This window comes from Chinchilla lanigera, unplaced genomic scaffold (assembly GCF_000276665.1).
Source record: "Chinchilla lanigera isolate Chin_1 unplaced genomic scaffold, ChiLan1.0 scaffold00012, whole genome shotgun sequence".
Classification (NCBI taxonomy): domain Eukaryota; kingdom Metazoa; phylum Chordata; class Mammalia; order Rodentia; family Chinchillidae; genus Chinchilla; species Chinchilla lanigera.
In genome coordinates this window covers 3,889,987-3,917,033 of record NW_004955413.1, presented here as the reverse complement: position 1 = coordinate 3,917,033, position 27,047 = coordinate 3,889,987, and the positions used below count along the sequence as shown (strand labels likewise).

The 27,047-nt window shown below is 52.7% G+C and overlaps 1 protein-coding gene across 1 annotated transcript in view; it reads right to left on the bottom strand.

The window, feature by feature from the left end:
• Window positions 1–25,160, bottom strand: part of Cd9 (CD9 molecule) — a 32,192-nt gene extending 7,032 nt beyond the window's left edge. The window contains exons 1-2 of the mRNA XM_005378756.2: window positions 24,944–25,160; window positions 4,709–4,814 (exon numbers count right to left, since the gene is read on the bottom strand). Coding sequence (XP_005378813.1) covers window positions 4,709–4,814; window positions 24,944–25,009 — 172 coding nt within the window. The 5' untranslated portion in view covers window positions 25,010–25,160. The remainder of the gene's footprint in view (window positions 1–4,708; window positions 4,815–24,943) is intronic.
• Between the last annotated feature and the right edge of the window lie 1,887 nt (window positions 25,161–27,047).

Here is a 27,047-nt window from a genome sequence, read left to right as displayed (position 1 = left end):
CATCTGCTGTGATGTCAGGTCACGTGGGGCTGCTGGCAAACCACAAGTCAAATGAATACGGGTATTGTTCCTGTGCACACCCAGCCCAGACTGGGCAAGGGGACAGACGCAGCCTGTCCTCGAGTCATCCCTCGAGCAGTCAAGTGCAGTGGGGCTGCAGGCAGAATGTGGAGATTGTTTTTTTTTTTTTGCAGTACAACCCCATGCATGGGGCCCTGGGGAGAGCCACCTCCCTCTGCTCGTCCTAGCACGGGGACGCCAGCCAGTGAGGCGGTGGGACAGCCCCATCTCTCTCCATCTCGTACGGATGAGACTCCTCTGTGAATGCCCGAGCAGGCACTGAGTAACTGAGGGGTACTAAGAGAGCAAAAGGATTTTCAAGCACATGAAATACAGCCGGGTGGGAGGGAACACACAGACGTGTTTTCTCGGCATCCACATCCCAGCGCAGAAGCCCGGCGAGCCAGACAGGACCTGGCCAGCTGGGTCAGCAGCAAGTGAGCTACAACAGGAAAGAGCATTTCCTGTGCAGCAAGTGAACGTTCTCTTAACGGGTCTCTTGCTTCATACGAAATATTCATTCTAGGGCTCTGCAGAGGAAGACTAAAATAAAAGGACTCAATGGCTTTAATGCTTTCACTCGGACCTAACAGCCCTCTCCAGTCCAGGGTGAGGGTAAGCAGCACCCGGCAGCCAAGCAGCTACAGGGTGGGTGTCATCTGGAAGCTGGGCTCTGCTCTCAGACAGTCACAGATCCACTGCAGGGCTCACTGGCGGGGGCTGCTGCTCGCTTTCTTGTGGTGCTGGGGCTGGGACCTAGGGCCCTGTGCAGATCAGGCAAGTGCTCTGCCACTGAGCTACCCACCAGCCTCGGTTTGCTCATTTCCCTTTGGAAAGCTGCTTTCGGCAGTCCCTCAAGCCGCTTAGCAAAGGCTAGTGATGCTAAATGACAGTGTTCCCCTCTATAAAACAAGTGAACGTTAGCTTTCTGTCTGACTCATGGAAAAAGTTACTCCTCCCAGGCCTTCTCCACGATTATCACGCTCAGTTGCTTAAGGGCTGTTTATCCTGCTTTTTTCCAGCCTGACATTACAGGCCTAGTGAAAAAAAAAAAAACAAAAAACAAGACTAGGGTGGCAGTAGCGTTCTCCAGAGCGTCCTTTACACAGGAAGGGGGCCTCGCGCCCACTGCGTATCAGGGTCCCCAGTGCAGGCTGAAGAGGACACGGCAGCCTCCTGTCATGGCCTCAGTACCACCTCAAGAATAGCGCTGTGGGGAGGGGGACAAACTGCCTGTGCCTCTGGGCTCTTCGAGGCCATTGCCCACCTCCGAGTGGGCCAGTCAGGGGTTTACAGGAGCCCGAACTCTGCCCTACAGTTGGTCTCTTGGCTCTTGTTCTCAATAATAAGCAGCACAGAGCAATTCTGCTTGCTAGGCACAGTGTCTTTCACAGAGGGGCGGCCACGTCAGCTATGCCCATGTCAGGTGGGGAAAATGAGGCACAGAAAACCAAAGGGCACAGGAAACCAAACCAACTGCTTCAAGTCACAGTTGAGGCAGGCAAGTTTCCTGAGGGCAAATGCCCTGGGTCCGGAAAATCACCGGGCACCCATTTATACACAGGGGGTAGCCTCAGGGAGCGGTGGACATCCAGGACCTCTTGCTCAAGCTCCCTGGCTTCCCTCGCTCAGTAGCCCTGGTCTCAAAAGGCTACCAAGGAGTTAAGAAGAGCTGGTGGCCTGGAACCAAGAAAATGAAGTTCACCAAAATACCCAGGATTATGGATACTGCTGACAGGCTGAATCTCCCGGGCCTGAACTGGAGAGAGGGCCCATATAAGGGTGTCAGCTGTCCCAGGCTTGCTATGAACTCTTCTAAATACTAGAGAGGTTTTCCCTGTGCTTCTCCGCAGACAGAGCCCCGTGCAAGGAACAGCGAACCCCATGATGTCAGGACAGCAGCCAGCGGGTAACTGGCACGCCTGGCTCCTCAGCTGGGAGAATGGCTATGGGGTCACACAAAAGCCTGGTCTCAGCCCGCGGGCACTAGGACGCAGACAGTGACGCCTCCTTGGCCCTTTGTCCAGGGACAACAACCACTCAGTTTCCCAGGCAGGCCCCAGCCAGACCCAGGTGGCCACTTAGCTTGCTGATGTCCTAGGGTCACCAGCGTCATCCCCTGATCTCCAGCATGCTGTAAGCAGAAAAAACTACAAAGCTGCGTCCTCTGGCCCAGGAAGGGGTCCAGCTGCAAAGGGTCTGTGAGGCTCCGAGCCTCTCCCACATTGCTCTGTCTCTGCATTGTGCCCCCATCACTTCAGGAACACTTGTTACTGAGGGGGTCCCACGGGGACCTGCAGGATCTGAACCCCATGAAGGTTTTGGCTTCTTTACCATATACTCATCACCTTGCTGCCATCTTGTACAGCTTTTCCTGTCACCTGCCGGCTAGGGCCACTGACATGGGGACCACAATTTGGGAGAAATCAAAAGGCCAAGAGAGACCCACCTTGTTCCCACCAGTGGGAACACTGGGTCTGTGCAGATTTTTTAAAATTCTCACATAGGGATAGTTATTATTTAGCCTTTAGGCCTGCTTTCTTCGTCTCTGACATGGGATGCACTCTACACGGAGTTATGAGGATTAAACTCTACAATGGTGAGCGAGTGACTCAACAGACAAGGCTAGAAATGCCAGCGCCTCCCTCCCAGTCCATCTCCTTATCAATGAGCTCCTTGCCTCCCACATCTGAAAACACAGAATTAGCCGAAGAGTTCTAGGTAACAAAAAACGGAGCTGGGCATGGCGGTACATGGCTGTAAGGTCCAGAGGCAGAGGCAGGAGGTAGTAAGTTTAAATCCACCCTGGGCAATTAGAGACTATCTCAACATAAGATCCTATCTCAACATAAAGTTATAGGGGCTGGGGATATAGCTCAGTGGCACAGCACCTGCCTGGCAAGCCCGAGGTCCTAAGTTTGATTCCCAGTACAATAATAATAATAAAATAAAAATAAACAGAGCTAGAGATGTAGCTCAGTTCCAGGCCCTGGGTTCAGTTTTCAATACCGTGACACACAAAGCAAATTACAGAAGAAGAACATGTAAAATAAGGTTAGTGGGTAGCTCAGTTGCCACATGCTTGCCTAGCATGTGTGAGGTCCTGGGTTCCATCTCTAGCACTACAAAAACAAAACAAAAACCCAAACTGGGTGATTAAGAGCTGCCAGAATGACAGGAGGGCTGAGCAGGACTTCTGAGATAGAGGCACATGGGCTCTTGCTCAGCGGTGGGCCTGGACTGGCACCTGTTCCTGAGGGCAGGTCTGCTGGCCCCAGGGGGTGAACTCACAGCCCAGCATGACTAGGGGATGGAGCGGGGTGTCTGCTTGGCTTGCTGGCCCCGCTCTTCTGTGCAGTATCCCTGCTTATCCCCCGCTTCCTGCTCTACAGGGTGGCCACAGCAGACACACAAAAGGCTCTGTGGCTAAAACAAGTCAGGGCGCTCTGGAAACCTGCTCCCTAAAAACTGTGTGCATACATGATAAAGGAAAATACACTGTACTTTCCTTTCCCTCACATCCTGACAATAGGGAGCCACACCCCAAAAAACCCCAACCAACGAAAAGCAGGAAAACCAGAAAAACTATCCACAGGGCTCGGGTGCTGCACAACCAAACTGGCTGTTTTTATGGAGCCTCTGCCCCTTGTCCCGGGACATGGTAACCAGTGTGCTGGTCAGCTGCCACCACCTCGCTCCCAACTAGGAGATAAACCTTGTCGGCTGCTCTCTCCACCTTCTGTAAAAATAACCGTGGTGGGTGGGAAGGAAGTGACCAAACTTATACTTGGAGCTGGATGACATGATAGCCTCATTCTAAAAATAGGGGACTTCTTCTGTTTCTCGCAAATGAAATGGTTCCTACTCCCCAAATCAGGAATAAAGCAGAACCACAAAGTCCGCGTTTACTGGGAGGCCAGCAAGATGCCTTTGACAGGCTCGGGTGCACTCTCCTTTTAGAGAGGCGGATCAGCAGCAACGGGGACAGAGGATGGTAGGGAAGTTGACAAATTGGCTTTGTGTATAAAGAAAGCTGCTAGTCTGGTCATGATCAGAGGACCCCAGCTGTGTTAAAGTTGGAAACCTTTCTGCTGAAAAAGGTCAGAAAACAAATTAAACCAAACCCCACAGCACTCACCCCAGCACCGGGCTCCCAAGGATGCACAGAGGCTCTTCTCCCCCCATTAACTTCCTTTGGCTATGCTGGGGCTTGAACCCAGGGCTGTGTGCATGCTACCGATGGGCTCTACCATGGAGCCACGCCCACATCACCCCTAATTCACTACCCAGGAGGCAGGTCCTCCCCCGGCTCTGAGTCCTTGTTCAAATATTAGGAAGAAGAGCCACTTATTTTTTCCTGGCATAGCACAGCCCCAGGACAAAGATTTCTGAATTAGGAGGAGGATGCCTCAGAAGCCATCATGAAGACAAACTTGGCTCGGGCTGAGTTCACATCAGAGAACAGTCAAACTGCCAAGCTCAGCTAACATGAAAAGAGACCACATCAGTCGGACGCGAAATCACAGGTACAATCACACAACAAAGCTGCAGAACTCGAGAGGCACACGCCTGGCTCCTGCCCAGTCCCTCCCAGGCCCCAGGCCCCTGGTCAACAGGCAGTCTGAAGGCTTAGAGGACGCCGAATTACCTGTATAGAAGCTGGAGTTACTATTAGAGTCCTGCTCGAAGATGCTCTTGGTCTGGGAGTCGAATCGGAGCCATAGTCCAATAGCAAGGACAGCAATCCCAGCAAGCTGCAAGACACACGACACTGGTTAATACTGGCTGTCACGGGGAATGCAGTCCCCAAGTTAAGGGTGAGATCTGATAGTTGTAACTTGATACTTCAGGACCACCATTTCTTCCCACACACTGCACCTGGTACTATCCGAAGATAGTGTGTGATCAATTCATGTGCCAAAAATATCAGCAAGCTGGAAATATGTATCTAGCAGATGGCTATATAGGCAAGAGATCAGTACTAGAAGCCATGGAATACTACACAGCAGTGAAGAAGAATGATGCTAGCCATAGGCACTCAGGCAATGATTCCATATAGTTAAAAATCACTATACTATATAGGACACACATATGTATGCATACCCATGTGCATATAAATGATAAAGGAACAAAAGAAGCAACATTCACAAAGTGAATGGTGACCTCAGGTGGAGGGAGGGATACTTAGGAAAGAATAGTGGAGGGTGAGCAGATGTCTAGGGTGGAGTCAATATTCTCACTGTGCCCTGGTAAAATGCCCTACACCCCTTTGCTGGTAATGAGGATTGAACTCAGGTCTTGGGCTCTACCACTGAGCTCTATCCCTACCCACTTCACATTTTGAGACAGGATCTTGCTAAGTTTGTCCTTGTTGGCTTGAACTTGAGATCCTCCTGCCTCAGCCTCCAGAGTACCTGGGACTAAAGGTGCATGACACTGTGTACACAGACAGGAACACACATATGCACCAGGAAGGCAGCTGGGAGTCCTTAGACCACACAGCCTGGTGTGTGATGCGGCAGAGTCCTGCTCGCTTATCTCCATCAGCCCCTCATTCACAGGGCAATCCTGGTGCGGCCTTGTTGGGCCTAATGCTGCACTGAAAGTCTCCCGCAACCCTCCCCCCAGTGCCAGCTGAGCCCCCCTATTGTTGCCTGTACCAGGGCTCATGGACTGGCACTTGTAGCTGGCAGTGCAGGGCCAGCTGGACATGGAGTTGGGACCAGGCGCTGTGCCAAGCTCTCCACAGAGGCCCCTTAGGTGGAGCTCTGCTCCCTAGGACCCCAGTGGCTGTCATGGCCTCTTTCCCTCCTTCTTTTCTCCACCATGGCAGCGGTTTGGATGGGTGGAGACTGGAAATGGTGGCCACCAGAGACCTCAGCCTGCAGTGGACACAAGTGGCCACAGCCCTGTGGTGCGAGCTGACCCAGTCCCATCCGAGGTGAGTTTCTGCAACCCCACTCTGCCATTCCTGGCTTAGAGCTGTCGCCTCAGTTTCCCCATCTGTACAGCAGCAACAGGGATATGGTCCTGCCTCACCTTCCAGGGATGGCTGAAGAAGACAGGAGATTAGAAAAAGCACTTCTGAAGGGGGAGGCACTGAGTGCCCTTGGGGAACCTGGCCTCAGCACAGCGGTGAACTAGCACAGCACCCTAAATTCTGGGGCAGCTGCTCCACACCCTCCACGCCCAGGTCCCCACCTGGCCTAAGGCAGTGGCAACCTTGCTAAGCACCACATGAGGCAGTGTCCGTGGCTGGGTACTGGAGGTGGAGGGGTTTCAGGGCTGAAGCCAACCTGAGAATGTCAGGTCCTAAGACACAGATGAGATTTTCCTTCCTATTAGGAAGGCACACAGGCAAGGGAGGGCCTCCCGGCCTTACCCCAAAGTAGCAGAGCATTGCTTCCTGGGGGGAGCAGGTGTCTCCTACCCTGGCCCAGCTGGGAGCAGCTGCACTAGCTTGTGCTTATCGGAGAATCATCCCCAAGTCACTTGCCCCCTCCCTGAGGGAAATTACTCAACATCCCTTATCTGCTAGGGAAACTCTGCAAGTCACCAAGGGAAGAAGGAGAGCATTGCCGTGTTCTGGGGCTGAGCTGCAGAAGGTGCCACAAAGCTGCAGCCTGCACAGCAGCTCCCCACGGTGGGGCTGGGTCTCCTGGGAACGAGCCCAGGCTGCGGGGGCAGGCAACAAGGTGTCCAAGGGGAACCTCTCTGTCAGTCTGTCCACTTTACTTTACACTTTCTGGTCCATGTGCATGGGTGGTAAGGATGTGGCTTGCAGAAATGGACCAGAGGGAAAAAAGCATTTAGGTCTCCCTTTGGCCAAGGCCAAGTGCAGGAGTTGGGGGTCCCCAGGGTCTGGATACCTCCCACCCTGACATCATGCTGCTGGGTTGTCAAAGTCATAACACTATGTGATAATGAGAATGGAGAAGCAGCAGGCTTGAGAAAAATGGGAAAAGCTTCAACAGACCTGTCTTTCCGCCTGAAAGTCACTATCAGAGAAAGATTCCAGAAACCCAGAGGGAAGGGATGGCTGGGGTGCGGGACTTGTTCGCCCAAAGCGTGGATGAGTGAGGCTGCTGCCATTTAGGACTGAGCTTCTGAGCTGACTGGCCCAAGGGGACCCCACGGAAGCTACCAGCTGCCCTGTAATGTGACTAGAGAGACACATTAGCTGGGTTGTCTGGGACGGGATGGCAGGGCCGCAGACCGGAATGGCCCACAACTCTTCCAGCCGCAGTGCCCAGAGCTCTGCAGTACTGTACTTCTCAGGAGAATTTGCTTTATGGGATGGCCTAAGGGCTGTCACCTCCAGCTACTTCCACAATAGAGAAACTAAACAGGAAAAAACTAATAGCCGAGATCAGACAGTTATGGCTTTTAGAAAGAGCACTAAGTCAATTAAGGGACTGGGCATTTAAATTTTTAAACTTTATTACATTGAAAGACACATTGCTAGAGCCAGGTGTGGTAGCGCACGCCTGTAATCCCAGCACTCAGGAAGCTGAGGCAGGAGGAATGTTGCAAGTTTGAGACCAGCCTGGGCTACAAAATGAGTTCAAGACCAGCCTGAACTGCACAGTGAGACTAGTCAGACCCTGTCTCAAAAAAAAAAAGAGGAAAGAAAAGATACATTGCTGTTAATTGCTCTTTAAAATACACCCCCTTGACTCAAGCACACTTATGCCATCCTTCTTGCCACTTTCTGAGGAAGTTCTGGAAATCCTCTTTTTTTTTTTTTTTTTGACTTTTTTCCAGTACCGGGAATCGTACTCATGACCTTGCACTTGCCGGGAAAGCGCTGTGCTGCTGAGCTAAATCCCCCGCCCCATGGAAATCCTCTTTCATGAGTATCTTTATGAGGTATGATCAAAAACACGGTGAATGCAGCTGCCGAGTGCTGTCCAACGCAAGGCAGGCTTGTAAAGACATCACGGTGTGTCCTCACCTACCTTATTCACCAGCTATGACTCCACATAACTTCTGCCTCTTTCCTAAAGTCAAAATGACCTATAAAAAGTAAATGTTTCGAGTTGATTCAGGACACTGAAGCAGCCACAACAGCACAATTAAATACATTCATAGCAGCACTTCTAGAGCTGCTTCAGAAAATGGCAAGGATGGATTAAGGTGCTCAGAGTGAGGGGGGTTAATGGCGATGCGTCTCTTACTGTAATGCATTTAAGAAAATTAAACAGTCACCATATTTTTAGATCACCCCTCATACTGTTGGCTCTCTGTATCAAGGGAAAATAGGTTGCCTCTATGCTGGTTGTGTTGTACTAAGCACGTAGGGATCTTTCCCTTGTCGTTCCCTAAACAATACTGTGTGCCAACTGCCCAAGCCTTTACACTGCATTACACTGGACACGCAAATGCATCATTTTCTGTAAGGGGCTTGATTATCCTTGGTTTTGGCATCTGCGGCAGGGAGATCCTGGAACCCATTTCCTGTGGCCGCAGAGGTGCACCCGCACAGATGTGTAGGAGGCTAACAAGTCGAAGGTTCGCCCCCGTTAACTAACTGGCACGTGGCAGTCACGGGGCCACACAACTGCCGTGCTGCCGCCTCGTCTCTCAGCACAGGACCCGAGCGGGGTTGATGCCCATGCCGCGCTGGACAATCCCCTGATCGCGGGGCCCTTGAAAGAGGGCGACCACCGGCTGGTGAGGCTGCAGAGAGAAAGTCCAGAGCCACCACTCGCAGGCAGGGCGCTGCCCACAGTCAGCCTGGCGACCTTGTTTGTTGCCAACAAAAGCCAAATGCAAACAGTCTGGTTTTGCTGGTAAAAGTGCTTCTGCCATCTGGCCCCAAAAAGATTCCATCCACTCAACAGTACAGGAAGAAAAAGAATAGCTCTTTCCCCATTGTTTTATCGGAAATTTCTGTTTCCTCACTCCTGCTGGTTTTTTTTTTTTTTTTGAAAGAGGAAAACATGAGACAACCTCAGTTGAGGTCAGCCTATAAAACACTTGGGCCCGTACTTCTCAAAACTGTCAAGATCATGAATAACAAGGAAAGATGGAAACCGTCATTGAGAGAGGAGGTTTAGGGGCTATCCAGCTGTCATGTGGCACCCTGGAACAGAACGAGCGAAGGCGCGGGAAACCTAGTGACAGTTCAGTTGACGGCAATGGGCCAGCGCTGGTTTTCAGTTGTGAGGAGTGAATCGGGGTAACATGAGGCAGGACAATGCGGTGAACTAGTGAGGCGCCCTGGCAGACTCCACACTATTTCTGCAACGTTCATGTAGGCCTAAAACTAGTCTAAATGTTTAAAAAAGCAGCAGGGAACAACAGCTGGAGCCTCGCGTCTCTCTCTCTCAAAGCTTCCTGTCTCTGGCCAGGCCCTGCTCCTTTCTTTAACCCCTTTCCTGCCCCTGCCGAGAGTGCAAGGGCAGCTTGGCCTGAAAAGTGAAACAGACCCAAGCCCCCCACTTGCCAGCCACGGTCCTCTGCCTGTCCCTACGCACCTGCCGTCCTCACTGACCTGTTACTGGTCCTCTCCCCAGTGGGTCCCCAACAGCAGACACCACTGCACCCTGCTTCTTTCTCCCCAGCTGGACTCTGTAAGGTTCCCCAAATCAGCCTCCCATATTCCGGTGGCCTCTGCTCCCCCAAGTCCCTCCTCTTGAAATGTCGCTCTGGCCACCTAGGCCTGCACCTCCCCAGGCCTCCCCAGGCTCCTCCCAGGAGTGCAACATGGGAGCACTTGTGTCCCCAGCGCCTTCTAGCTCTGCCTTCCCTGGTCTGGACGCTCGCCTTGCGTCTCAGAGTGCACAGTCTGCAAGGTCAGGTGACTTCCCAGTCCTCTGTATCTTCCCTGCCCTGTCACACCTTAGATAGAAGCACTGCTAGCAAATAATTATTCAGTAAGTGAACTATAACTCCAGGGACAGAGACCTCTGAAATCTGCCTGAAGGTCCTCTTCTGGGTCCTCTTCCCTTACACGAAGCCTTTTTCTCCACCTGGCTTTTCATCCACATCCATCATCACAGATCTCACAAGAGGCAGAGACAACAAAGAACAATGACTTGCCTAGAGAAAATACCGAGAATGACCCCCGGGGACTGCCTCAGGAATATGTGGGTGACAAAGTTCTCTCTCTCTCTTTTTTTGCAGTGGTGAAGCCACAGTAACACGTAAGGCAAAGCCTTTTGAAAAACATTCTGAAAAATCCACACACTGCTGTCCTCACTCTAGTTGCACCTCTAGCAATCCGAGAATGCCAGGTAGACGTGTGTGTGTGTGTGTGTTGCTGGGGATGGAACACAGGGCCCTGTGCATGCCAGGTGAGCACTCTACCCGAGCTACACCTGCAGCCCTCCAATTCTGGATGAACACACAGAGAACGGGGCGTCAGGAGGTGCTGACCACCTCAGAGGCACAAAATTCTAGTCCTGCCCCAACCTGAGCCTTCCAGGAGTCTCCTGGCCCCTCTCCTCCCCGGCCCGCACCCCACAGGAAGCAGAATGCATGCCTCACTGAGGCTCCCTTCAGAGGCCCAGATGTCAGGGAGTCCATTGCAGCTCTTGTTACAGGGACATGTCCAGAAACCTTACCCTGAAACACGCTCCCAGAGCCAAAGGAATCAGCTCTAATTCCAGAGTGAGAAAGAAGAAAAAAAAAAATCAAAAAGTAGCAGAGCTTGGGGGTGCCTGGCTGCTCTGAGCACCCCGTGGCAAGCTTGGAAAGTGATGTATGCCAGAACCTGGGAGTGACACAGGCCCAGGCGAGTGGATGGACAGAAACTCTTGAGCAGGTATGCAGAAAGAAGAGGTGACAGAGTGGAGGAGGAAGTTTTGTATGGGAGAGGGACACTGTGGTCAGTGCAAAACCCTCTCCCTGCAAACACCCTGGTCCTGGCTCAGACCGCTCTGTGACATGGTCTGATTAGTCACTCCCCCTGCCACTTTTTAAAGATCAAAATGCTCATCACACTTTCCTTTGCCTGCTGTCTTGAAAAGCCCAGACAGTAGTTTACTGGGTGTGGTGGCGCATGCCTATAATCCCAGCACTCAGGAAGCTGAGACAGGAGGACTGCTGTGAGTTCACTATGTAGGCAATCTGAGCTACATAGTGAGATCCAGACTCAAAATACAAAACAAAAACACAAACACAAACAAAAAAACAGAAGAAAGAGCAAAGGAAAAGCCCAGCAAGTGACAGAAGAGGACTCTGCATGGTGGTTTCTCTCTGAGGGCTGCTGTGAACTGGATGTGGCCGCACCTGCTACACTGGGAGGGGTCAGAGGTGGGCAGTGCTGAGTGGCCGGAGGCTAGGAAGAAGGGGTCTTCTTCCCTACTTCCCATCATCCTTCTGGAAGAGCAACAGCTATTTCCAGAAGGACAAGTGGGGTAACAGAAAGGTAGTGAGCAAGAGGCAGGCGGCCACAGGCTGCCACCTGTCACCTGCACGGCTGCTCGTGTGAAGTGGGCGTCAGAGTCATCAGAGTCTGAACACCTCATGTGATTCTACTGTGACCCTGTGTCGAGTGACTGTGAGGGCAGATGGTATAGACTCTGGGCTCCACCTCTGGCACTGCCACCAGGAACTCTAATGGCCCCAAGCACTTTCCTCAGCTCTTTTAAACCTTAGTCTTTATATGTTTTTTAAAAAGCTTGGTGGGGCTGGGGATTTAGCTCAGCGGCACAGCGTCTGCCTGGCAAGCGCAAGGTCGTGAATTCAATTTCTGGTACCAGAAGAAGAAGAAAAAAAAAAAACAACCCAAAATAAAAAGCTTGGTATAGCAGTGGCTGAATATAATCCCAGTACTAGGGAGGCTGAGGCAGGAGGATCCCAAGTTCAAGGCTAGCCTGGGCAACTTTGTGAGACACTGTCTCAAAATTAAATACCAAAAAAAAAAAGGCCTGAGGATACAGTTCAGTTGTAGGGCACTTGCTGAGCAGGTATGAAGAGGCATTGTGTTCAATCCCCAGAATCCTAAAACAACCATCCCCAACCAAAAAACAAAACAAAACAAAACAAAAAAAAGCGTACCTGTTCTGCCTTTTGCCTAGGTTGAGGGCAAGGATTAAATGAACTGGTGCACACAAAACACTGAAAACTGTAATGAAGATAATAGTAATAAACCCTGAGATGAGCAGGAGAGGACACCGGGTCATTCACGGGCATTCTGGGGCCGTCCTCTGTGTGTCCTCCTATAATCCAAAAGGGCAGCTGGGCGGGCTCAAGGTAGCCTGGGACACTGGGGTTCTGTTTTCTGTGAGAGTCTCTGTGAGTGCTGGCCGTGGGGGCAGATGGATAAATTTACCTACTTCACACCCACAAACTGCCTTCCTTTCAGGGGGAATGGCCAAGGCCGAGTGGGCAGGGAAAGGTGAGCCGGACGGCCGACGCCAGGGCTCTGTCCTTCATGGGGTCCCAGGCTGAGCTCTGCTGTGGCAGCAACAGGAAGCAAATCTTATCTGCATCTCTCTCTTTTGCAGTACTGGTAACTGAACCCAGGGCTTTTGCACTGAGCCACATCCTTAGGCAGACTGATTTGTTTGATTGATTTTTTATTTGGAGACGAGATTTTGCTAAGTCACTAACTTACTCAGGCTAGGCTCTAACTTGCTGTTGTTCTGCCTCAGCCTCCCAGAGTGCTGGGATTATAGGCACTCTTTTTTAATGGTGTTAGGGATGGAACCCAGGGCCTTACCCATACTAGGCAACTCTACCATTGAGCTACACCTCCCACTCCTTCCTATCCCCAGCCTTTTTGAGGCAGAGTCTGCCTATGTTGCCTAGGCTGGCCAGGAATTTGTGATCCTCCTGCCTCAGCCTCCCAAGTAGCCCCAACTACAAGTGTATTCACCATGCGTGGTTAAACTCGCTCACTTTAGTTCCCTGTACATTGCCCAGGTTTTGGTTTTGGTTTTGAATGTCCTGGGCCTCCATAACTATAGGTATAGTCAGTCACAGACCAAATGGAAGACATAGCCTCCAAATATTTTTTAAAAACCACAGAAGTAGAGATAAGGCCCTCTGTATTCACACAGGCTTTGACATTTAAAAACAAGTCAGGCAGCCCGGACCTGTGGCTCTGGGCCTCACCCATCTCCATGGCAACTTCGCTCACAGGGAATGCCAAGCCTGGGAGGGGCCCACTGGGCAGGAGGCTGGGCCAGGCAGCACTAGCAAGAACAAACAGGATCCCAGTGGGAGTCTCCCCACCCTCTCCGGCGTCCTCCTCCCTCAATATAGATGGAGGCTGCCGCTGTGGGCCTTGGGAAGCCAGAGAGTGCCCGGCTTACCGCGCAGTTCAGCAGCTGCCAAACCCAGCTGACCTCCAGTCAGCAGCAGGAACGCCAGGGCTCGCTGCCTTTAGGGATCACAAGCGCGCTTTTAGCTCACGGCAGGATGTAAAGGCATCGGTTAGGGCACTAACACACTTTACTTGAGATGAGGTAAAAGCCCCAGGATCACAGCCTTGGGGACTGGATGTCCCCCTAGCAGGCTTGACCGTCCCAGGGCCTGGTGCGCAGGCCCAGCCCCAGCGTCTCTTCTCTCCAGACAACTGTCTGAGCCTTTACCGAGCTGCTGTCTGTCAAATGGCAATGCTCAAATCTGTCTCTTCAAAGGCAGCCCAGGCCAGTGGTTCTCAGAGCATGGGCCCCTGAACTTGGCAGATGCGGGAACCGAATTCCCCATCCTAGGCTGCGTGGACACTCTGGGGTGGATGCTCCCTGGCCGTCTGTGTTTGAATAAATCTCCCAGGGAATCTAAGCACACTCAAGCTTCAAGAATCTAAAGGGCCTGGCCTTCACTTCACCCCTGCACAAGCCAAAGGGACAGCAGACAGCTTTCCACAGCTTCTGCAGAAAGCCAGGAAGCCCGGGAGGGAGGACGGGTTTCTTGTGTGTGAAGGGAGCACTCATGGCTTCAGGCTGATAGCAGGAGGAAACTAGACCTTGCCCTTCTTAGGACACCTGGGAGGGGCCTGCAGTGCCCTGACCAGGAAGCACCCCACAGCCTCGAGGACTGTATCTGGGCCACCTGGGGACCACCATATGGTGACACTGAGGGGTGAAGATGTAGGCAGGAAGGGACAGATACGAAAGGCACTGGCTGGGTGACTCCTGAGGGAACCCACTGAGCTTGGAAGCTGTAGGAAAGGATTTGCGTTGGGTCCTGCACTTGGCTCATAAATGTTCACTGTCCATGCAGCCCAGGGGCACGCTGCTCCCCTGGGAACCGTGGTGGCTCTGGGCACACCGAGGTTTCCACCATCTCAGCCGTCAGCACTGGTAGAGCTTGAGAAAACCTCTCCCTATTTCGCAGGCTGGGCCGCTATTACCGACTCTAATCTCACACCACCCAAGCTGCTAGAAAAGATAAATTTCCTCTGAAACAAGGAAACATTCAGACAGATGGGTGTGGTGGCACATGCTTGTAATTCCAGCACCCTGGGAGGCTGAGGCAGGACCAGAGTGGGTAACTTAACGACTTGGTAAAAAGCTGTTTCAAAATAAAAAAAATAAAATGAAGCTAATAATGCAGTTTAGTGCTACTGGGTTTAATCCGCAGTACCACAAATACCATGCAGAGGCTGGTAGTCAGGTTGCAGGTTATCCAGCTTCAGTGCTGACTCAACTTCTGGCAGTTTTCTGTCTATTAACATCTCCTCCAGAAATGTGAAAAGAAATAACGGCCACAGGAGCGATGTGATAGTGACAGTAACCCTGACTATTTGTGAGGACCCACGCGCCACACATATCCTATCTGACTGTTATCTTCCCATGCCTTTGTTGTGTAGATGATTGAGATCAAAGAAGTGTGGAGCAACTCACAAGGACAGCTCCTAAGAGGCAGGGCTCACAGCATGCAGGTGATTCACAGCCCTGCTCTTGCCCTTGTGCTCTGCGTCCTCACTGCCTAGGTGAGAACAGAAACCCCCAGGCAGGAAGGTGGCCTGGGCATGCTGAATTTGGCAAAATGCTCTGACCTCATGCTCTGACTTGGTGACAAGGATCCCTCTACCTTGCCCAGCTTGCTGACTGGATGACTCCGGCTCAGGTTTGAGCCTGCCAAGGGCCATGGTGCGGGAGCAGAAGGGGCTGGCCACTCGCTCATCTGTTGAGAAGGGAAACGCACACTTCAGGGCCAGCTCTACCATTTCCTGAACCTGGGGTCCACACTGAAGCAATGGTGACTGGTTCGGCCCCTCTCCTGGGACCTGGTTTCTCTGGGTGTCCAACATGTCAAGGCAGTTCTAGATAAGAGCAGGCCGGGGATATAGCTCAGCGGCACAAGCGCCTGCCTGGCAAGAGCAAGGTCCTGAGTTTGATTCCCAGCACCAAAAAAAAAAAAAAATCCCATAGATAAGAGCAATTGGTCCCCTTTAGGGAGGCATAAGGAGTGACCTGAAGGGGAAGCACTAAGGCTACCCTTCTTGGTTTGCACACAAAGATTGCATCCCTCAGTTTTGACAGTGAATGAATTCACTATCAAATGCATAGTGGTGACACAGCTCAGGAGGCCGAGCCTCTGTCTACCAGGTGTCCTCATGGGGTGCGGCCAGCAAAACGCAGAGCTGGGACCTCCCCTCCCTTACTTGCCCCAGCAGGAACTGGGATTCTGCAGACAGAGAGAAAAGTAAACCCTCAGCTTCATGTCTCAAAGACTCTGCAGGCACCATTTCGACTCTGAGCAGCCCTGGTCCGGGGGCTTCACAGAAGGGAGGCAGGAAGACACAAAGAAGGAGAGACAGCAGTAATACTAGCCACAGCCACAATGGGTCCCCGCTGCCCTCCGAACCAGGCCTGACAACTGCTTTGGAGGGAAAGCCCCATTATGCCTTATAGCAATCCTGAGCTGCTTATCACCTTCGAGGAAATTGAAGCTGAAGGGAAGTCACTAATGTGGTACCTTCCCACAGAAGTCTCCCCCACTTCTGCCCCAATAATGACCTGGGGTCAGAAATGAGAGTACTCTATCTTGCTCCTTTACAGCATTAGGGGCAGTGAGGAGCCCACAATGCAGAAGTCCTCAACTAGTCATGACAAATAAAGCCAGGTGTCTCTTGTGCCATTCAGTGAGTGCTTTAAACTCTGAGAAGGTTATAGTACCCACTGCACCACCCATACAATTCGACATAAAAGAAAATGGCTGGGCAGGGTGAGGCACACTGGTAATCTCAGCTACTTGGGAAGCTACAGTAGGAGGATGGCAAATTTGAGGTCAGCCAGGACAATTCAGCAAGACCCTGTCTCAACGTCAAGTAAAAAGGGCTGGAGATACAGCTCAGTAGTAAAGCACTTGCCTACCATGTGTGAGCGCTTGGGCTCAGTTCTCAGTACAGTATCCTCCCAGCATACACTACAAAAAGCAAATATAAAGAAGCTGAAGACAGTGCTGTTTCTTTTGATTCCTTGGGCTTAGCTGCTCTACCAGTGCCTGCTTAGCCTGCATGCTGACCCCGTGGCCTTCCCTTCTGGAGATGGTAATGACATCCTTGGAGACTCCTGCGTGGTTGGGCAAAGGGAGTCTGAATTGCATAGTGGTGACACAGTGGTGTCACTGTGCCAGGCTTCGGGGCAATTGTGTTTAAACGTTCTGATCCCGGCTCCAGGAACAAAGGGCACTAGTGCTTTCCCTGGGAGGAGATCACTGCGAGGGTATAGTTTTAGTACGATCTGGCTGCCGCTTTTCATTCTCTGTGGGCTGCCTCATATCTCAAGAAGTGGCCGCGATTATCACAGAGATGAAGAAACTGGCACACAGCGAGAAGTTACACAGCAAATACAGGGACTCGACACGGGGTCTCTCCCTGCCACACATAGCACGGGCCCTGCAGAGATCACTCAAAGACTCATCCCTGGCAGAAGAGGGATGGCTTGGTCTCCTCTCCAGGGCGTGGTGGGGGATTTAGGCCTCCAAAGCTTCTCCTCAGCATACCTTTATGAGAAGAAGGCAGGTGCCTGGTCTGAACAAGTTCAAGAGTTGAGAAATTCTCCCTTCCACAGACAAAGTCAGCACTGCTTATGAACCAGAACTCTTGGGCTGGAGGTGCAGCTGGCAGTAGAATCCTGGCTGGGATGTGAGGCCCAAGGTAACCTCTTTCTAAACAAGAACTCTCACTGCAAGTTTCCACTGCCTGCTTGCCAGATGCATAGCACACTGGCCAGCCCATAAATAAATCCCTTTTCTGCCGAAAGCAGGCATTCTGATCTTAACCAAAATCATCTGACAGGGGGGTTTGTTTGGAGATGTTTGCTTTACGTTCCAGAACACCACACATTTGTTTTCCATTGGGTGTGCCTCACTGAGATGCCTGGTGATCAGACACACACATTCTCACTTACACACCTCACCCCTCGGACTTATCATCCCCACCTTCATTCCAGGTCTCTTAATTATCAGATAGCAGGTGCTCAAAAATCTATGTCCACACCCCACTCCAAGCTTTTCACCTGAACTATTTCATTTTCATGACAGCACTGAGTAGGTCACATATTATCTTGCATTTGTTTAGATGAGAAAATGGGAGGAGGGGTCACAAGTGAAGTTGTTTGCCTGGGATCACACTTCAAATAAATAGCAGAGTTGAATTTGAACTCAGAACTGTCTGACTGTGAATCCAAGTTCTCAATCATGTTAAACTGTTAGCTCTGCCCGCCTCCCTGCCTGGACTCTCAGAACTACATCCTCAACCCTGGAATTGTTGGTCTTTTTTTTAAATTCCCAAGATAGAATTTTTTTCTTTTCCTTTTCCTCCCTAACCACTTCTGATCCCATTTCCAAGTGGCACCCTCTATCCCTACTGGCCTCAAGAGTGCCATGTGTGAGGGAAGGAGAGTACCTGTGCTGTCCTTGTGGTTCAAGGTGCCCCTGTCCAATGGGCAGACCCTAAGAAAGGGCCAGTGCCTCCCTCTCTGCCTTGGGGTGAACGCTTCCTCCATGCCCTTCTCCAGTGACCAGAGCAGACCTCTGGGAAAAGCAGATCCTGCAAAGCAAGTTGGCCCATTTTCCTTCTCATCCTGGCTTGGCTATCAATGCAGCTGCCCACTGGCCACGGTGCCACAGACAGGAAGCAGCCTATCCAGGGGCCAGTGTCCTCCTGTCCCCTCTAGGGACAGTCCCAGAGTGGGACCCAGACCTCTGCCCTCCCCGACAGCACCACCCTGCCAGCAAAGGACACAAGACAGTACCACACAGGCCGGTGTTGCGGCCCTGGACACAGCTCCTGAGACCTACTCTGCAGTCCTCCAGGCCCCCAGAGTGTGAGAAGGATGCCAGCTTTGTCTTATGAAGGACTAAAGGTTCCTCCTGACCCAGGAAGAAAATCTAATTTCCACTTGCAAGGTGTTTTCTGGGTCTTTAAGGTCTTTCTGCAGTCTTTACCAGGCTGCTCATCTCAGGAGCAAGGGCCACACTTTGGAGTACAGGGAAACAAAGTGTGGAAAGAGCGTCCCCAGCTCGGTGAAACCGTCCTGAGGAGGAAGGTGCCCACGCATCTCTGTGGGCAGGCCGGGGTCCCTGGGTGCACACTGCTCCTTAGGAGTGAGCTGCGCCGGGAGGCGCCCAAGAGCCTTAAACCCACATTATCCTTTACCCACACTATTTACCTAATCCAGGCAGGTGGGGAAGAAATGAAAATTAGAACATTACAGAGATGTTTTGGATTTAATAAAGCAGCCTAATATACTTCACAATACTTTTAACCCCTGAGTCAAGGACCTGCTCATGCAAGCCACACAGAATCACGCTGCTTCTCCGTGTGAGGGACGCTCACACGCTGGAAAGACCAGAGGTATAAAGGATGCCTCCTGATGCTCACATGCTCAGCTCGAATATGGCAGCTTGGCAGGAGTGGTGGCCCCAGGTCTGAAGTGTTCCTTGGGACCCTGGCTACACAAAGTGTAGACTGGGAAGGGCCGATCACTGTCCTAACAGTCAGAGTCTGCTCCCTGACACACTGCGTGGCAAGAAGATTGAATAACAGTGACTTAATGTTGAGGTCTCTCATTTTCTTTTCTAAGTCAGCAACAGTCCCCAAACCTCTTTTCTTTCTCTTTTTGCAGCCCTGGGGATGGAACCCGGGGCTGTGCATGCCGGGCAAGCATGCTACCACTGAGCTACACCTCAGCCAGAGGGATCTTCTTTGGAATCCTACGAACCGGGGCCACTCTCTGAGTCAGACTGCTGTCTGCGCCTGTCACTTATCCAGTGCCTGTCATGTCCTCAGGAGTCTGGATCCCCAGTCACATCCCTCAAGACTTTCCCCTTTCCCAGAGCCCTCAGAGGAAAGAGGAGGAGAAAGGAGGCCTGGTGGAACCTTCCAGGCTCCATGTGGTAGGAAGGAGAAGAGAGAGCTCTGCTCTTCCGGAACAGAGACAAGCCACTGATCTAAGGAAAACCTAACCCAACTAGCAAAACTCAGTGGGAAGCTCATAAAGCTGGATTCTTTGTACGGACTAGAAACATGGAACACTTATTAAATTAAGCGAGAGTCAAAGCCACTCCTTGGGCAATGATTCAGCCTCCATTCAGTGAGATGGGTGGAGAGGCTGGGTTCCAGTCTGGGCAGCGCTTGCAAATTACGGGAATTTAGGGCTTCTACGGCTTCCAAGGCCTTTCCCAAAGTTCCCATTATTTCCCTGTCATCCCAAGCAGTAATAAGGTAACCTGCTTCTTCGGCAGAAAGTGGGATTCAGGACAGAGTAGGCATTGCTAGGAAACTAAGGGAGAAAAAAACGATACGTAGAAAGGCATGGAACTCCAGGAACAAAGCAAAACAAAAAGGTGTAACATTTTTCTGGAGGCAGATCCCACTGATTTCACAGGATTCCCTAAAAAGGTGAAGGGAATCTACAATAACAGCACACAATACTTAAAAACTATTCACAGCTAAGTGGTTTTTGTTGTGTGTGTGGGGGAGGAAATTACTGGATGGATGTAACCATTATAGAATTATCTCATCTGGGGACAGGATATGTTGCTTTCCACAGCTGCATGCCATCACTTGATGGAAAATGGAAATGTCCCTGGACCAGCCTGACTTTTTCCATGGGATGAAGCAGACAAGGGATCTGCAGTCTAAAACATAAATTTATAAAATGTATTACAATTAGCCCTTTTTGTCACTGGAATTTTCTCAGTTGCAAACGATCTCTCCTGGTAGACCAGGGCTTGGGTCACGTTAACAAAGAAGCCCCTGTTCTGCATGTTTCACTGTTCTGGATGTTAGGTGAGGCCTTTTCTGGATGGCTTTGATAAAAAGAAAAAAAAAAAAACCCTGGGGTAGGTCCAGAGAAAGTCTCAGGGACCCAAACTGGGGCAAGAAGGTCCACAGCACCGCAATATGCAGCCTCTTTCAACTTCTGGGCTCTTCCAGAACCAATCCACTCGGGTCCACATGCAGCATGTGCCAAAGGCAGCACTGGGGCGGCAGAGCCACACAAACCTGTGACCTCGGGGCCCTGCTCCCTGCCTGACGCGCCCAGGCAAAGCCCATCAAGTTAATGCTCTCTAGAAGAAAATCCAAGGTATTATTAAGTTCCAAACTTACAACTGATCCCAGGGGCCACACCTCTTTATAAAACTGCACTGCAACAGGAAAGCAAACAGAACAAACCTGGGAAACAGCTCTGTGTGCAAGAGGGAAGGATCGCATCCAACAGCCCAGAGGAAAGAAGGAACAAGTGAGAATGTCCAGAAGCCACAGAGTGTTTAGGGGAGCAAGCGTTCCAGCCCCTCCAAAATTGGTCTGAACCATCAGCCGCTTCCTCTCAGCCCCAGAAAGCAAGGTCTGGAAGGTGCTGTAGGCCACTCTGGAAACAGAGGAGAGAGTTCGAGAGTGTCTGTGTGTGTGCGTGTGTGTGTGTGTGTGTGTGTGCATGTGTGTGTAAGTGTGCATACAGGAATCCACGCTATCACCACCACTGATGATCAGGAGCCCAGGTCTCTGTTGCTGGCAACCATCACAGAGGTGGGGAGAAAGCAAAGATGTGGGCAGGGGAGAAGTGCTAGTTTTCTTAGCCGAGCTGGCCTCAACTCACCTCTGCCCACACCTGCCAGCTCCAGCACAAACAGCCCCTTCCTTAGGGGCTTGGCACCCAGGCGAGCACAGGCATGGGAAGCTGTTCACGCAACAGCCCAGCCACTTGCTCAGCCTAACTTCCAGGGCAAACAGCTTTGAGGGAGGCAGCCAGTGGGCTGAGCGGAGAAGGCCTCGCCCCCGCCACCACCACCCCACTTGTCCGTGCCCTGTCCAGACCGTGAATCCAGTGTGTCAGGTTCTCTGCCACGTGCCTCTCTGTTCCGAAGTGCTCCCACCCCAGCTCCGCAGTCAAACGTGCGGCAACATGTGAAGGGAGCTGTGTTTTGCCCTGGGACGGAAACTGGCTCCAGTGCAGGGAGAGGTGGGCAAGGGAGGCTGTAGGACTCGGGGTGTGCTCCTGGCTACCTGTGGTTTAAATGCCCACACTTCTCAGGGAATTGCTTCTGCCCTCCCCGTGGTCCAGACCACTTTCTACTAGTGAGTAACAACAGCTGCTGCTGGACGCCGACTCACATCTACCGCTATGCTACCGTCAAATGTGTCCCAGAAGTTTCTCCCTGTGACCTCTCAGTGGTAGGGACTCTATCCAGAGCTTGTACTTTGCCATTAGACTCTACCACCACAAATGGCTAAGGCATACAGGCAGTGAAGAGAAGACCTCCCAACGGAAAGCCCCACCCAGGGCGAAGAGAGAACACGAAAAAGACCTGAGAGCCAGGCTCTTGCTCCAGGGTAAATGTCAAAAACAGCCAAGAGCTTCGAGCACTTTCCCCTTCCTGACTCCCTTTTGGTCTGTGTGGGAAAGTCCTATTGCTGTAGGCTCTGGGCTGAGTTGGTGTTGCAGACTGAGCTTAAAGGGAACTTTTGAGTCCATTTGCTTACAGGTGGGGAAACTGTGGTCTCTGGCAAAAAAGTGACCTGCCCAGGGTTTCTCAGTGAGCTGAGGACAGAGCTGGATGTGCCACCAGGCCCCTGAATTCCCGATGCAGGTCTCTGTCCGTGTTTCCAAGCGGCCCCTGTTAGGCCCACTTGACACCGTTTCTTGGGAAAGAGACGCCCCATTTCCATCTGTGAGTGAGAGAGTGTGAGGGGTGAGAGACTTGAGCAGGGGGTAGTGTAGGTGGGAACCTGCTCCTCAAAACAGGCAGCAGGTTTAGGATCTGTGGGGACAGAACTGACTAGGTAGAGTCCCAGCCCGGCCTACACCTGGCTTCCCCCTTTATAGTACATAATACTTGCGTCAGTCACTCTGACATCAGTAAGATATTTTTCCTCTCAACCTTTTTATTTGGGGGCCGGGGAGAGGCAGAGAGAGCTGAAGGGAATGTAGAAACAAACCAAAATAGAGTTGAGTGGTTCTGCTCTGGGGATGCTGAAAAAACAAACTGATTGCTAGTTTGGCTGTGGGCACTGGACGCCCCATCTGGGAAGGGCAGGGTGCATAGGCCTGGCCATCACAGAGATGAATAAGAGCAGTGCCAGGGCACCCATGCCCAGGGGGCTGGCTTGTCTCTTCTCTGGGCATTCGTAACCCCCCAACAGGTACAAGTCCCTGCCTCCCAGCCTCTGCTTTTCAAGGGTCACATCAGGTTCCAAGCACCAAGTTTATAAACTGCTGGTCTCGAGGGAGAAAGACACGAGGACATCGTAATAATCCCAGCAGTTCCCTTAGATCACAGTTGTCCTAAAAGATAATTTAAGGGCCGGTAATGGTGGCATATGTCTGGAATCCCAGCACTGGGGAGACTGAAGCAGGAGGATGGCTGAAAATTCTAGCTCAGTCTGGCCTACCCAGTGAGTTCAAGGCCAACCTGGAATACACAGTAAAACCTTGCCTCAAAAAAATTTTTTTTGTGTGTGAGTTGCACGCCACCTTTCTATTCCACCCAGCTGACAAACCCTGCTGCGTAAAGTAATTTATGTCTAATACTAGTCTGCCACATGATGCTGATAAGACATTTAGCCTCTTATGGACCAGACTTGTGATCAGTCTGTAAAACAGATATAATACTTCCTGTTCTGGCCCTTATCATGGGAATTGAGGGGATGCTTTGTACACTGCAAAAGACCCTGTACAAGTAGACCATAATACTGATCCATCATCCCTTTCTGTGATGGAGACAGAAGAGGACAGGACAGTAAGCGACCCAGGAATTGCAGAACTGGCTCAGCCTCACGATCCTAGCTAAGTCACCCTTCTATCTGGTTCTCTGTTTCCTCATGAGAAACAACAGGGCACAACTTCCAAAGTCACTGCCCCCTCTAAATCCAAATGCTTCTGGAGGGAACATTTCTGTTTCAGGCAGCATAACCAACCAGCTCCCCAGCAGCACTGAGCCCGGGCAGGGTTGCACTGACGAGTGGCATGGTAGGCTGGGGACAGCACTGACAGACTGCAAGCCAGCAGGTAACAGACTGAATGGACACGGGGAGGCCAGGGGGTCTCCCCTCAGCCTGCTGCACAGGACACAGGGGCAGATGGGGTACATAGGCACACTGTGGCAGTCCGTGAGTCCTCCCAGCTCCACTTCTTGGTGTAGTCTAGGCAGGCAGAAGGGCCTAAGTAACACACTTGGTAGGGAAGGCTGCCAGGGAAGGCAAGGAAGAAGGGTGCGGTGGGGCGGAGCCAGCCAAGGCAGGAGCCTCCTTCAGACATTCTTTTGTGGTGCCCAGGAATTGCTGTGTTTAGAAAGCCAAGACTGGCAGTGGGCTGGCTGCAGGGAATAGCAGGGGGTGCCCACCCTGCGCAGGGTCTCCCTACAGCAGATCAAAGATTGGGCAAGACACACGGCGCAGCACATTTTCAAGAGTGCTTTGGGTGTGGCGCTCCTGGAAGGGCAGGTCAGTCTGTACAGGCTGCAAAACTGTCCTCTCCCCTCCTCTTAGACCTTAGATTTGCCTGGAGGATTGTAGGGACCCCAGTGACCAGCTCCAGTGTGTGTGTTGTGTGTGTGTGTGGGGGAAATAAGCATTTTGGTTACAGGCCTCTGTAGATCGCACAGGCTTCTAGGCCACCTCCCTTGAGGTGGCACAGGGGTGGCCTTGCCAAACCCTTTCCCTTTCCTGCTTGCAGAAGGCTCCTGTATCTGGGGGGCCCCGGAAGACCCAGGTGAGGGAAGAAGGTTTGGAGTGGACACCGAGGGCTGTTGCTTCTCCCAGGTTTCCCTCTTCACAGAGGCCGAGTGTGACCTCGGGGCCGCTGCCAGGTGAAGGCCAATCCGTGCAGCCCCACCTGGCCGCTAGGGGGGGCTGGCAGGGGGTGGATGAGGCTGAGCACCTGGTCTTGCCGGAAACTCAGACTTAACCCACCAGGTGTCGATAGACATCTACCCACTCCTTCTCTCCTAACTCTCCTAGAGTTCTCTAAAGCCAAGATAGTTATCGCCCTTGAAAAAAAAAATCAGGATAAGCTAGTCTTTCGGGTAGCGAGGGCGTCGCTCTCCGGGCGACTCAGAACTCAAGTCCTGAGCTCCAGAAAGGGGGCTTGCGACTCCGGCTAAGTGGACAGGGGACCGAGTCCCGAGCCCCACCCGCGGGACCCTACTCGGCTCCCCAACCACGCTGCCCGCTCCTGTCCTCCCTGGCCAGGGCCTTGGTTTCCCGGGCCAGGGTGCCGCGCTTCTCCCCGTCGCCTTCCCCTTTTACACTCGGAGAGGGCCACAGGGTGGCTTTTGCTGAAGGAAGGAGGGGGCCGAACCGGTGTGCGCGCCCCTGGCTCCCTCCGCTTCGGGCGAGGCCCCCACGAGAGCGCCGTCCCGCGCGTGTCCAGCCCGCTGGAGGCCGCGACGCCCTCGCTCGGGTCCGGGTGCGGGCGCGGGGTTGGGCATGGGAAGTCCCGGCGGGGAGCGCGGGGCGGTGGCGCTCACTCACCCAGAAGATGAAGTTAAACCCGAAGAGCAGGTATTTGATGCATTTGGAACCTCCTTTGACCGGCATGGTGCGGGCTGGACGGGCCTGGGGCCGGACTGTGGTGCGACCGGGGGAGTGCGCAGAGGGAACAGAGAGGACCCGGCGCCCGGGACGGAGGGGCTGGCGGCTGCTGGCTGGCCGGGAGCTGCACTTTTAAAAGTGCCACTCCTCACGGCGCGGGCCGCGCGCTGCGCATGTGCATGGAATCCGCCCCGCGACCCCGCCTCCCGCCCACCTGCCCCGCCCACGTGTCCCGCTCCGGCCGCGGGAGCCTCCCTGGCCTCGGCGCCCCACCCTCTGCGAGGCCCGGACCCTCGCGCCGCGCCGCCTTCTTCGCGCCTCCAGTTTTCCTCCCGACCGTCCTGGGGTCTTTCCAGGCCGCCACTGGACAGAGGGGTCATCGGGAGGCCCCACCCTTCCGGTTCCCCCGTGGATTCTGCGCATCCCGCCCTGGTCCTGAACTTGGGGAGCCCCTTCCCAGTTTGTAGAGGTCGTGGAGGCCCCAGGACCTTTTCCCCGGCCCGCAGCGTGTGGGCTCCTGCCTTGACCTCCACCTGCAGGGAAGCTGCCTCGCCTGGTTTCTGTCGCAGGCGCCTTCCTGCAGACCTGCGCCGGCTGGGCGTGTTTGGCACAAGAGTTCGGAGGAGGAGGAATTAGGAGCTGGCGGGGCAGGTGAAGCCATCTGGAGCGTCTGGAAGTTGTTACTAGATACCGATCACCCATAGTTCTATGGCCAAGATCTGGGCCTCCCTGAAGCGGTTGCGAGGCCCAGAAAGGAAAAGACGGTTTTGGGCCAGGCTCCAGGTGCCTACCGAGCGCCCAGCGGTTCTCTTATGCTCGGAAACTTTCGGTAGCTCCCTGCATTTGGTGAGGACCTAAGATGAAGGTCCTCATCGCGCACTGAAGGGCCAGGGCCAGAAACTTTCTCATGGGGCTTTCCGCCGGCCGGGCCCCACCCCGCTCCGCTCACCTGGGCAGCGCCCCAGGTGGTGTCCGCCCCTGCCGGATCAGCCCTGCCCCCTTTTCAAATACTTCTTCCTGATTCCCACGCCTGCGTCCGGACAGCGCTTTTTAACCCCTCCGCATTTTTTTTCCCCAAATGAAGTTTCCTTTAGCGCTCTTTATTATTACGAAAGCAAAACATGCCCGTTACAAAAACAGGAGGAAAGATCAAGAAACAGACAAAAATTTGCTTAGCAGAAATAGCCAGTTAGTGTATTGTAGCTCTTATTAAGCGACTTATTATCATTAGACTTGTCTCATTCATTGATTTCTTCAAAAACTTTTTTTTGCATATCTGCTTTATTTCATTAGGGACAAGAGCGAAAAGTAATGGATTAGATCCTGGATTGGCTCCCGCAGGAGCTCAGAGGTCTGCTGGGAAGGGAGGCAGGCATCCAGACCGTCAGAGGAGGTGGTGTGTGGGGTTCTGGAGGCTCACTGGGGGCTGAAAGAGCTCACAGGAGACCTAGGTTGAACCAGCCACCCCGCCCAACTGCCCCACAGGGGACACTGCCATCGAGGGCATCCTAGGCTCGGGCTCTCAGGCGCTCAGAGGGAGTGTGTGGAGAGGCTAGGGCCAGCTCTGAGGACCTGGACGTTGCCAGACTACAGTCCGGAAGTGGGAGGGGCCGCCGAAGGGTTCCACTGGGGAACGGCTTAGCTGGGGAATGGCTTAACATATTCTAGATTGGTCGCTACTTGGATTTTAGGTACCAATTGGGGGAGGGGTGGAAGAGGAGCTGGGGGTGAGCTCCTGCAGGACGAGGATCATTATTTCCAGTCTTTCTCAGCTTCGGGGAGTTGGAGAGAAGACTGAGATGCTGAAGTTGGGGAGGTGAGATTGGGTGATGTGCTGGGAGCAGGAGAACTGAGAAACAGGGTGGGGACGTTGGGGGGCTGTGGGATAGTTCAGGGGAGAGGCGAACACTAGGGTACAAAGGGCACAAGGTGGGACCCGGAGGGAGAAGTCAGCAGCACAAGCCAGACTGGAAGGCTGCATTCACTTGTTCCTCAGACGTTTGGTGAGAGCTTGCTATGTGTCTCCTAGGGTGCTGGGTGTGGA